This window comes from Phascolarctos cinereus, unplaced genomic scaffold (assembly GCF_003287225.1).
Source record: "Phascolarctos cinereus isolate Bilbo 61053 unplaced genomic scaffold, phaCin_HiC Scaffold_5;HRSCAF=322, whole genome shotgun sequence".
In the NCBI taxonomy this organism is placed as follows: domain Eukaryota; kingdom Metazoa; phylum Chordata; class Mammalia; order Diprotodontia; family Phascolarctidae; genus Phascolarctos; species Phascolarctos cinereus.
The window spans coordinates 382,631,785-382,644,714 of record NW_027555958.1 but is presented as its reverse complement, the minus strand read 5'-3'; the positions used below and the strand labels follow the sequence as shown (position 1 = coordinate 382,644,714).

Genomic DNA, 12,930 nt, shown 5'->3' with positions numbered 1-12,930 from the left:
TCTCTCTTCTGTGTCTTTGTCTCTCCCACCCCATCTCTGCCTCCTTCTTGTCTCTCCCTCAGTTCTCTTCCATTTCTCTCTCTCTATTTCTCTGGCTGCAGCAAGCACGATCAGTTCTGTAACTGCAGTACTGTGGGCAGCCTAGAACACCAGTCAAACAAGTCCTGCTTCTAAGTCTGCTTTTCCTTGCTGGCCACAGGCAGCCCCAGCATAGACTCCAGGCTCTTGCTTTCCTACTCTCTCAGCATGTCCATCCTGCCTACATTACTGGAGTGATAGAACACAGCTTCAACTATTCTGGGAAGGGATTTAAAATTAGACAGCAGGAAGAACTTCCTGTGTGTAAGTTATTAACCCTTGAAGGGGGTGGCTAGAGAAGACCAAAGATGCTCAAGGAAGGAGATTCTGTAATTATTGGATAGATCCATCCCTGGATAACCTAGTTGGCCTGGGATGAGGTATAAAAGCTGTACAGGCTAGCAATTGACTAGTTGGCTACCAAAGATCCCTTTCAGCTTGCCAACAGCCTCTCAGTTCCAGGAAGCAGTACAGACCCTCCTCCCTATTTTATAGAGGAGGAAATGAAGTCTACAACTGTGAAGTCAAAATCAAATAGAAATAAGGGCCATGAAACCACATACAAAGATTCCTACAGGCTACATATCAACTTAGAAAACCATAGATTAACATTATCTATGTTCTATTATATTTTTATTTATTTCACTAAATATTTCCCAATTACATCTTAATCTGGTTACAACGGCATGAGGCTGGCCCTGTGTTGGACATCTCTGGTCTATGACATCTATGGCATAGAAAAGCATCCGGTCATCCCTGCAGCATAGTCCAATGGAAGGAGGGCTGGATCTGGAACTAGAGGAATGGGTTCATAGCCCAGCTCTATCGCTATTATCTGTGCAATCTTAGGCAAGTCTCTTTACTTTTGGGTTCAATTTCTTTATCTATAAAATGAAGAGGTGGTACTCTAGCAGTGACGTCAAACTCAAATAGAAACTGGGCCATGAATCTCTACAGAAGAATCCCTGTGGAACACATATTGACTTAGTTTTAATGCTAATGTTATGTAGCTTTTTAAAAAAAAATTGTTTTGTTCAATATTTCCCAACTTCATTTTAATCTGGTTTGGGCTGCACTTGGAAGTGTGGCAGTGTTGACACCATATCTCTCAACTAAATGACCTTAAAAGTCCTTTCTAGTTCTAGTCTATGATCCTGTGATCCCTCAAGGAGCTGAGAAAAGGACCCAGAAGTCCCTGTTCTCGACCTGTGGCACACAGAATTCCCTCAATGCAGACACACTAACTAGTGTCTATCTGCATCCCCTGCCCTAATGAGCATCCTGTCCTCCTCCTTCCCTTGGCCTCCTGCCAGCTCAGCTGCTCTGCACTCTCTCTGTCTCTCACAAAAAGCTGGAGAGAGCTAGCCCTGCTCTCCCAGGGGGGTCTGGCTCCCAGACACCCCAGGGGCCCTCGGTCTTCTCAGCCCCAAAGGAGATAGGGCAGAGAAGCCATCTCAGCCTGAGGAGCAAAACGGCAAGTGGAGCTTCAGAGGAGCACTGGCTCTTTAAAGGGGTAAGAGGGAGAAAGAGGGCTTCCATCCCCCACCCCCAACCAACAACAAACCCCAGGACTGAGGTCTCCACAAACACGCTGGTCCTTTGTCTTCACATTGAGGGTCTGCCTTCCCTAAGGACTTTCTTTTTTCTTCCCTCCCTAAGTCTGTATCCCCCGGGCCCAGTTCCTTCAGATACTCACCACCCACCTCTCAGTGACTGCCCTTAGAAAAGGAAGAGAAAGACCCATTCTGATCCCACTGACTGGGCGACTTTGTGCTATGGGGTTAAAGGTCCTTGTTTTATGGCTCCAGCATAGGGACTTGGAGGCAGGAGAGGAAGGCCTGGGGAAGGAAAGGAGGAACTGAAGACCAGTTAAGGGTCCCTCTTTGTGCCCACCTGGCTCTCTGCCCTCTCCTCTCTGCACCCTGGACAAATTATTAATTGGAGGACAGGAGGAAATAGCATCTTAGGGAATCTTGGGATACCACATGTAAGAGGGTATTTCAATGAGATCCTGAAATGGGAGTAGGAGTCTGTCCCATCCCCATTCCAAATGATCTATCTTCCCTAGATTCCTCCCCTCAACCCTCTAACCCCCCAAGGAAAAGGGCTTAATGACCCCACCCCCCCAAAACCACTAAGATCTCAAGCTCACAAAGCAAAGAAGGGTCCAGGTCATCGCCTTTTCAAGATATTTTCAAAGGACATCTGCATGAGGGGAATAATAATAGTGAATAATTCTATGGCACGTTAAGGTTTGCAAAGCACTTTCCATGTCTTATCTCATTAGATCCTCATGATTAGATCCAGTGAGACAAGTGTTATTATGATCCTCCATTTTACAGAGGAAGAAACTAAACCTGGAGCTGATTGAATGAAATGACTTGTTCAGAATTGCCCTTTTATTTATTTTTAATTTATTTATCTATTTAGTGTGAGGCAGAATCTGAGCTCAAGTCTTCCTGGCTCTGGATTTAGAGGAGGAGGAATCTAGGGTCAGGCAGGGCATGGAAATAGCAGAGATTTTGAACCTGGCATCTCTGACTCGAAATTCAGAACTCTTTCTGCTTTACTATATTGATCCCTGCTTGGCTTAGCCTGACCCTGACCTGGGAGTGGAGATATTGGAGGTTCCATGAAAGATATGCTGAGGAAACAGAGGGTCCCTCTTCAGCCTGTCCTTCTCTGCTCTCTCCTGGTCAAAAACCCACTAGCTGGGTCTTACATAGAGGGTGTGTGCATGCACTTATGGGAGTGACGGCAGAGTTGGTTATACCATAGGGTATAGCCAAATCACTTCCATCTCACTCTTTGGGCACTTCAGCAATGGGACCCTTGAAAGGTCTTACCATCAAATCTCCATTTTGAAGCAGAAAACATGGGCAAGAACATAGGATACCCCAATCTGGTCTCTAGAATCCCAAGGGTCTATCCTTCCTCTACCCTGAGCAGTTGAACAGGAAAAACTGAGAGCCAAGGAATGGGTATGAGGCAGATCCATTAACCCTATTCTGGGGGAAGCCCAGGCTCAGCTGTGCTCTAACTTTACCCTCTGTTGACACATCCCACCAGCCCCTAGTCTCCATTCGCACCCCCTCCCCCCGGGGTGGGGGGCTTCAAGGGCATCTGGCCCAGGGTTTCCTGTGACCTCCCTGGAGACATATCCCTGAGCCTGGCTCTGGGAGAGACCCTGAGCAGTGACAGCATCTGGCTGGGAGCAGCCCCAGGGTCCCTTAGGGATAAATGGCTCCACAGTTCAGGAATGCAGAGCATCAGGCGGGCCTGGTATGCTTAAAGAAAGACCAGAGAAAGCAGCAAGCTTGCTCCCCACAGTCAGGGCCGGGCCCGGGATCTCCCCAGTTTCCTGCTTGGTCTCTAAACCTGTTCCCTGCTAGCTGCCCCAGACCTTAGCGCTGTAGACCAGTTACTAATAGTGTCTGAGCTCTGGACTCCAAAAGAGAGAGAGGTTAATTTCTCTAATATGTGTATGTTAACTCCTCGCTTGCCATGAGGTCCACCGCCCCTACCAAGGTGTCTGCAGGGCAGAATGAATGGCTCAGGCAATGTGGTCTAGCAGAAAAAGCACTGGACTTGGAATCAGAGGACCAGGGTTTGCAACCTGACTCTCCTCCTCCTTGTCTGGGGAGAAGCTTAAGGTCAGAAAAAACTTCCTAGCAGTTGGAATGTTGGTGCCTTAAGGGGTGAGGAGTGCCTTCTATGGGAGGACTTCAAATACAGGCTAGATGGCTCCTTGCCAGATGGAAAGGATTCCTGTTCAGGTATACTTAGACTAGAGGACCTGGAGAATGACTGCAGGGCAGCTCAAAGATTCTAAGATCTTGAGGCCTCAATTGCCTTTTCTATAGTAAGAGGGGGCTGGATTAAATGATTACAAGAGCCACTTAGATCCGATGTAGCAAGAGTCCCCTAGATATGCTCTACCCTAGCATTAGCCACAGGCTTCCTACCAAGAAGAGAGCACAGGGCAGGAAAATGAGGCATCCCAAGGATAGGGAGGGACCTTGGCTCCTTCTTCTCCTTTTCATCCCAGGGCTGAGTTATAACTCTGATCTTTGCCTCCCTGGACCACCCCTAAGGAAATATCTCTTCCCCTGGTCCCCAGACTCTCCTCACAGCCAACTTCCCTTCCCACCTTCCCTGACTCATAAGTCAGAGAGGAATTCGTGTCATTGTATTAACTACTGCCACCTTTCTCAGTTCAATTAGTCTGGGCTGTGATATGGGGGCCGTCCCTCGACTCCCTCCAAACCAGGCCCCCCTCCCATCCCTCACCTCCTTGCCAATAGCTATAGCTGAACCTAATACAGAGAACAGAAGACAGGAGGCTGAAGAGGGAGGAGGGTTATTTGGGAGGAGCTATTTCCCTAGCCCTTGGACCATGTGACCCATGGTCAACTTCCTTTTCTAAGGTCAAGGAGAGGAAGAAGAGGCTGAAGAAGCATATACCATAGTCATCTCTAAACTAGCTGGTGGGGAGGGAAGACTGCCCAGATGGATGGCCCCTCCCACCAGCCCCTCTGCTCTTGTTTAGGGAGACTCCATCCCAGCCAGCCCCCATCCTCTTGTGGAGTGGCCTCAGAAACAAGGCCCAGAGACCACTGCAATGCAGCAAAGGAGGGTGGGATGGGGGAAGTTTTCCCACACATACTCGGGGAAGGGGCAGAGGGAGGGAGATATATATATATATATATATATATATATATATATATATATATATATATATATATATATTTAGGAACTGTTAGCCTGGTGCTCACAAACAGGGCTAGCACCAAAGGCCAGCAGCTGCCTAGATGTAACAGGAAGGTGATGAGGGTGGGGGAGGGGAATGTGCAAGGAAGGAAACTTTTAAATATGACTATAAATGCACGTATTTTCTAAAATCCTCCTCCTCTCCAAGGAATATGGGTGTTTATTTTGTGACAAGTCAAGTCACATAGGTCACACCTTGGGAGTGGGAAGGGTATTTGGGTAGGAGGGGAGAAACCTAATTCCTAAATGCAAGGCATGCAAATTCCAAGCCTTGCCTTGTCCTGGCTATGATTAGAGCCATTCTCCCTTTTTAAGAAATCCACTATATGAACATTTGGACTCATTCCCACTGTTCTCTTCCATTTATATAAATAAACAGTCTACCTTTCAAAGCATTTTTACATCCATTATTGCATTTCATCTTCCCAATTATTCTATGAGGTAGGTAGAATGCAGCTCCAGAATAGGGACTCCTTAATGATCCTCATTTGACAGGAGGCCCAAAGTTAAATGACTTTCTCAAGGTCACATAGTTTGTTACTGTTTGAGTTGGGACTATGTCAGTAGGAGAATGAAAAGTTTTGGATTCCCGCTTTGGGGTTTTTGCCACCTCATCCTGGTACCTACTCTACCTTTATATGAAACAATAATGTAATTTATATATTTATGGTATTTAGACAATTTTGAAGACAGACAGCATAGCACCGTAATTTGTAAATGTGAGGTGTTGTTGGCAGAAGATTTTTCTTCAAAAGAATTTACCCCAGGATTACCTTAAAGAAAATACCCATGGTTCATTAAGATAGGATTTAAACACGGGAATTATGGAATGTTCCATTCAATTCAACATTCACTTAGCACTTAAGGCCTAGAAAGATTATGGGTATTGGAGCTCAGAAATAGAACGGTCTCTGCCTTCATGGGGCTTACATTTTACTGGATTAGAGCTGGAGGGAGTCCTTGGAAATCATTTAGCATGACCTCTGTATTTTACAGATAGGGAAAATGAGGCCCAGATTAGTCAAATGATATGCCCCCAGGTCACATGACTGTATAGAGGCACAGTCTGTCTTAGATAGAAAAATAGAAAAGAAATGAGAATCTGATTGGTTTGAGCCCTGACCCCTACATCTTGTGTTAGCCTCAACCATCCACTCAGAGTTGGGGCCTTCTCTAGTCATCCTGATCTACCTCTTGCCACTGGGCCCAGATGGCTCTAGAAGATAAAGTGAGGCTGGGGATCACTTAAATACAATTCACTTCCAGTCACAGCATCACCTCCCTGATGTCACGGTCCTCTTTGAGAATGAAGGACAAACAACAACAGTATAGAACATAAGAGGCGGATGGTATTGAATCCAGATCCCAAGAGATGATTTGTAGGTGAGGAAGGCAGCCTGGAGAAGCTACTAGCTGAGGTGTTGGCTTCTCCCACTGGTGGGATCACCCGTCCCTATCCTAGCAGAGCAAACTAGAAGCTGAGTTTCAAGCAGCCCTTGACTCCACCTAATGCTGCTGTTTTCAAATGCTCAGATCCAATCAGAAGCAGGAAAGTTCAGGGCAGAGCTGGGCCTTTCAGTCAGAGAGGTTTCCGGGGTAATGTGGTTACTACAGTTTACTTCCTCCTCCAGATAGAAGCCTGGCCTCACTGACAATCAGTCAGTCAACATTCATTTATTAAGGGCTTTACCATGTGCCAGGCACGGTGCTAAGGGCTGGGGATACAATGAAAGACAAAAACAGTCCCCACCCTCGTGGAGCTCAAAGTCTCACTGGAGAACCTTGTGGGAGGACCAGCTCCTGGGCTTAGGGGTTCCTTCTGGGGCTCACATTTGGTTGTTCCTGCATCTTCCTTCCAGAAGTCCCATTACACTGGGGGAATATTTGTATCTGTCCTTCCTAGGAGAATGCCAGCTCCCTGAGGGCAGGGCTTATGTCTTTATGGCCTCAGTACCTGACACATTATAAGGGCTTAACTATTGTTTGATGAGTGAACTGGCCTCAGTTACTCTCCTTCCTGCAGCTCAAAAATGGAACCTTGGAGGGGAGGGAGGTAGATGTTGATATGCACCTCTGCTCCAATCTGTGCAGCTTCTATGGGCATCTTCTCTGTCCCTCACCCAGTAGCTCTAAACTTACTGGCTTTCCAAGGTCACGGGGATTGTAAGTGATAGGGCCCGGACTTGAACCCAAAGTTTTCTGGCTCCAAACCCAGTGCTTCCCCCCTTTCTCCCCCCATACACAGAGACTAGTAGTGGCTAGCTCATTGGACATGGAGTCAGGAAGACTTACGTTCAAATGTTGCTTTGGATACTTACTGGCTGTGTGACCCTGACAAATCACTTAACTTCTATGGGCCTCAGTTTCCTCATTTGTAAAATGAGGGGATGGCTTCTGAGGAGGCTCTCCAGGGCATAGAAAGGAAGCTCAGGGAAATGTGAACAATGACAACAGAGGCTCAGAGGAGAAAGTAGGGGCAGGGGCCCCTTCTCAGTGGGGGTGTTTACAAGGAGGCCTGGGGCTTAGAAGGGGCTTAAATAAACTCACCATGTGACTCGGCTTCCTTCCCTAATTTCAGACTTCTAACAGAGCTTCCTAAGAGCGAGTCTCCTGTCTGCCTATCTCTCTTTGCTGGGCCTGCTTTCTCTGAGGCCTGGGGGCCCCGATGGCATCCTGTTCTCACATGGTCACCCTGGCCTTCCTCTCCACCACCCCCATGGGTAAAGTTCCCTCTCCAAAAGACCAGCAATACCAAGGCAGCTTGGGCCCTTGTGCTATGAAGAGATTACAGGCTAAAGGGATGATCCCAGGCCACGCAGGCCGGGGCCACAGAAGGGACTTAGGGTTTCTGTACCATGATCCTGCTCTGACCCCAGCTGGGTTCAGGGCCTCTCCTCAGAACTCTGCCCAAGGACTGCTAGTTATTCCACCTCCCTTCCCCTCACTACAGCCAGTCAGCTAGATTAGGCTGGGCCCTGCCAACTGGGGGAGGTGGTCTGGTTATCTGTGGGTGTGGGGAAGAAGGGAGGAGCAAAGACAGAGAGAGGGAGGGGGGGTCCTGCAGCTGTTGTTCTAAGAACCAGGCCCTTCCTGGGTTCTGAGGACAGCTCAGACCACGTCATGCCCTCTCCCAGCCCAGGAAGCTTTCTTCTCTCCTCTCCCCCCTCACTCCTTCTACCTGCTCTCCCCCCCACCCCCCATTACTATTCCTCCTCCCATTCACTGTGGCATCGAGCAAATAACCCAGCTTTGATCTTCCTCATCACAGGCCAATGCTGGGCCAAGAGTACCATTTAGTACCTCTCCATCTGTTTGTTTCCCCCCACTTACCACCCTCAGAGCCACATGCCAAACCAGATCTGGCTGATCCCTAGCTTCTCCATTCCCAGATCCGAGCTCCAGGGTCCCTGGAGGGTCACACAGCATTTTATTTAGATATAAGGAAGGACTTGCAGAACATAAAGGGAAAACATAAAAAGGGATGACTGGATGTCTGATTCCCCTCTGAGAGACTTCAACCTTCCCCATCCTAACCCCTGTCCCCAATCTGTCTGGTCTTCTTAAAGAGGCAGGATCATAGCCAAGATGAACCCAGGTGGGCTATGACAACTCAGCAATTCTGATTTTCCTGTATTGAGTTTCAATTTGTCAGGGAAGGAGGTCAAAGAAACTGTCAGTCTTCTGTCCCCCATGGAGCCATTTGCTCCCCCCTCTCCCAGTCCCAGCCCCCGCCAACCCCAGCCCTTCTCAGATCTTGGATTAGAAACTGGGCTCTGGGCAGTTTCTGCCTTCCATGGCTGGCTGCCTATTCAGGTTCCAGTGTGTTCTGAAGTGTAGAAGAGAGCAAGAAAAGGGGGCCCTATACATCTTTCTGCATGCCCTCTTATCCCATACCCTTAGGTTGAATGTTCCTTTCCTCCAGATCAGCAGTTCCCCATCCAGCTAGGGACCAGCTGCTTAGAAGGGAGCAGGGGTGCTTGGTCCTTATATACACAATACCTAACGTGTGACAGAGCCCCTCCCTATTCCCCCTCACTCATTTCATGCTCCACCTTCAGCTGGGACTGGGTGGGGTCTCTTCCCCAGCCTGTCCTATTCACTCCAAGGTAGGGATGATCCTCTTCCCTCTCCAAGATGAGAGACAACCCCAAATGAGCTCAGCCTTCCCCTTGAAAAAAGAAAGCTTGAGTGGAGGTGGGGAGGGGAAGAGGAAGCTTTGTTGAGGGTCTCCCTTCCAAGTGGTACCTAAGGGAAAGGCTTATAAGGATTGAGCTCACCCCCTGGTTTCTCTCTTCTCACAGATCCTCTTCTTCTCAGAACCCTTGAGCTCATAATGGGGGGTGGGGGGGTTGGAAGACCTCAGGGGAAGGGGGCCAAGCAGGGGCCTGGGCCTCATTTTCCTTTTATGGTGGTTTCTCTCTCTGCCTCTAGCCCACTCCAGATGCTGTATTTATACTTCCTATTCTCCCTGGTGGACCTGCCCCCCTTTGACCTCCTTTCAGTATTGCTATGGCTGCAAGAGCAGTCACCAGGCAGCACAACCCCAACCCCCTCACCCCCACCCCATCGAACAGAGGGGTGTGTGTGTGTGTGTGTGTGTGTGTGTGTGTGTGTGTGTGTGTGTGTGTGTGGAGAGGCACCTGCAGTGCTGTTCTTTGTCTAACACAGCCCTGTGCCTGGGTCAGGAAAGCTCTGTGTAAGTGATGCTCAGATAGGCATGGAGCCCAGAGGTGGTTAAGCTTAGAGTCAATCTTTATTCTCTCTGCCCTCAGCAACCCTTTAGCTGTCATTTTCATCCCAGTAGTCAGTGTTGCCTGTCAAGTCAGGTACCCATCACACTTGGGGGTGGGGTGGGGTGTGGTGGGCAGCAAGGAGGCTGTTCATACTATACAGCTCTAGCTCTGTCTGGAGGTAGCCAGTTAGGGTCCTAGGGACGCTGTCATATCCTTCACCAGGAGGGTAGAGACTCATGAGAGACCTTGTGATACTGCTATTCCAAGTACACAAAGCAGGCTGCTTGGCCAATTATACCCTAACCCAGGTTGGGAAGGGATGCAGGGGAAGAGGGGTAGAAATATAAAATATAGTATTGTCTCTGCCAGGCCTCTGGTCTTTCCAACCTCTAGTGGAAATACCTGTAATCCCATCAACAGACAGATTTGACAAGGAAAAAAAAGGCGGGACAGAGAAGAAAGGTCAGACAAACCCTTACTACCCCATCAGGGAGCAGTACAAAGGCCTCTCAGATGGTTCAACTTTGCAGCATTTCCTGCTTTCACCTCAGAGAAAGGGAGATGTGTACACCCTTCCCCTCCAAGACAAGCCCCCATTGCTATTTCCTCTCTACTCCCACCCCAATCTGTCAACATTTTACCTTATACCATCCATACAAAATGGATCCCCAGGTGGCTGCCCCTTCCCCCCCAAATACTGAAACAGACCCAAAGATTGGGAGAGATGAAAACTGTCAGTCTGACCTCCTCCCAGCTTAGAAAACAATGATCTGAGCTCAGGTGTCTTCTGTGGGGACCTGGATCCCCTCTAATGGGCCATCCCAATTAGAAACCAAACCAGCCTCCCTCTCTCCCTTCACCCCATCCAAGGAGACAGCACCAATCAGGAAAAGGGATCTTTGTTTGGAGAAGCTGTGCAGCAGTGGGCTAGGGTGGTGGGGTGGGGTGGGAATCACTGTCCAGCAGCAGCAAGAGCTGCAGTTTTTGATTGGCAAGAGCCTGGAATTTGTTGATTTGAAAAAAAATCTTAAAATAATAATAATAATCCCTAATGAGACAGGGGCGGTGAAGAGGAAACACACAGATGCCCTGGCTTGGGCCAGGGTTGGGTGTGAAATACCGGATTTCCTTGTTTATTCGATTTTCTGTTCATTAAAGGCTCCCAGGAGAAGAGGTGGATATTATCTCCCAAACAAAGCCACCCTCAAGTCGCTCTCCTGGGGACCCCACACATATCAGACCTGAAGTCTCAGGTCATTCATGGATCCCCGTGCTGCAGAACTCAGAGAGAATGTGCAACTGGGGTTGGGGGTGGGGTAGGGTGGTCCAGGCTCCCCACCTGAAACAAAGCTGCGCAGAGGAGCCGCACTCCCGCCGTCCCCTCCCCACACACAGCCACACACGCAGCCATACACACAGCCACACACGCACACACACAAACACACACACACACACACACACACACACACACACACACACACACACACACACACACCCTTCTTCTTCCCCCGCGCGCCCCCTCCCTCGCCTCTTACCTGACCGCCACCTTGACGCAGCAGTCACCCTGGCTTGCCATGGCTGTCCCAGATCTCCACAGACCTCTGGCATGGATCAGGGGATCGAGTCAGAGAGCCAGTGCCTGAGGATGCAGGAGGAAGAGGAGGCGGCGGCGCTGGCACTGGAGTCGTGCGCTGCGGCTGCTGCGGCGGCTGCTGCTGCGGCTGCGGCGGCGGCTGTGACTGCAGCTGGAGGTGACATGCTCCCCGAGGCGGCGGCGGCGGCGGCGGCTTCGGCGGGGCTCATGGGGAGCCGGCAGCACAACCCCAGAGCTCCCAGCTCGCCCGTGCGCCCTCCATGTGGCCGGGGCCCTGAGGTTCTGCTGTGAAATTGACCTGACAGCTGAGGCCGAAACTGACCAGCTCCATCCACTCCCCCTCCCGAGCGCGCTCACACCCGCACCCGCGCACACACTCACACAGATCACACACTCACTCACACCCTCTCACACACCCCCAAGCCCCGAGCACACCTACCACCCTTCTCCAGCCACCTCCAGCGGCAGCGGGAACAAAGGGGGCGGGGGCCGGGCGGGCTGGAGACCCCGCCCCCACACCCTCCGCAGAGACCGAGACTGGCCCCGCCCCCTGCCCGGCGTGGACCAGTCAGACGCCGAGGAGAACAGAAAGGGCGGGGCCTCCTCCTTTAAAGGGACCTCTTGGCTTTCTTCCACCCTTCCAGTCTTTCTGGGGTGGCCTCCCCCTCTCCCCCTCCCAGCCTCTCCCGTAGGGGTTATTTATCCTTTCTCCGAGTGGCACTCGTTAATAACCCTGGTCACATTTCTCTACCACCACTCAGCGGGGTGGGGTATGGGGGCAGTATTATTAGCTCCATTGCACGGAGGAGGAAACTGAGGCTAGATCAATCTAATCCACAAACATATATGAAGCGCCTACCGGTGCCAGGCACTGGTCTAAGCTAGTTTCCCGGCTCTCTCTCCCCTCCTCTCTTCGAGGACAGAGACTGAGTTACTATTTTTTTTAAATCTCTGTTGTGTCTTGTGCCTACACAGTGCCTTGCATTTAGCTTAATTCGTATTTGTTGAATTCCACTAAATTCGGGCTGCTGAATGTCCACTGGAAAGAGAGAGATGTCCTGAAGTTGCCTGGGGGAGGGAAATAAGGCAGATAAAAACAATTCCTGCCCTTAGGGAGTTTACAATCTAACCCTGGAGACAACAAGGGATTTCCCCTGGGTCTTCCAGGAGAATAGAAGGAATCTGGAGGCATCTGTAAAAGTCTCTACGAAGCGGGTCGGGTGGGTTGGGAGAGTACACAGAGACACAGTTAAATTTAATCCGCATTATTCTCGTGTTCACCAGCACTGTCAATTAACCAACCCGGGATCTGTTACAGCATTTGCAGATTTCTGAGGTGGAAATGTTCACAGTGAAAATTCCTCAGCCAATTCAAGCTGGTTCCAGCATACCCGTAATTGGATGTGACCTTGAAGATGATCTAACCCTGTTCCTTACTCTACACATGACAAAAATCTTCTGAAATTGTAGGCCAAGTGACTTGCCCAAGGTCACATGGCTAGGTTAAGCATAGAGGCAGAATCTGTCTTAGGTGAAAGAATAGGAAATATTTATCTGCCTGTTGTCCACTGGATGAAATTGTGAGGGATTGTTTTGCCTCTTTTTGCATCCCTGGTGCCTGGCGAATGATAGTCAATTTAATAAATGCTTATTGACTCAGAGGTAGAGCCAGGAGTTTCCTGACTCCCAGTTCTAAAGTTCTCCCCAGCCTTAGACAAATGAACCTAATCACACTTAAAGCATAATCCACCTCCT

General features: G+C 49.6%; 1 protein-coding gene across 5 annotated transcripts in view; it reads right to left on the bottom strand.

The window, feature by feature from the left end:
* Positions 1 to 11,692, bottom strand: part of KIF21B (kinesin family member 21B) — a 76,683-nt gene extending 64,991 nt beyond the window's left edge. For 4 of the 5 annotated variants that reach the window (XM_021002975.2, XM_021002974.2, XM_021002976.2 and 1 more), the window contains exon 1: positions 11,117 to 11,607. In XM_021002975.2, the coding sequence (XP_020858634.1) occupies positions 11,117 to 11,157 (41 nt within the window). In that variant the 5' untranslated portion in view covers positions 11,158 to 11,607. The other variant, XM_021002973.2, reaches the window with a different exon arrangement.
* Between the last annotated feature and the right edge of the window lie 1,238 nt (positions 11,693 to 12,930).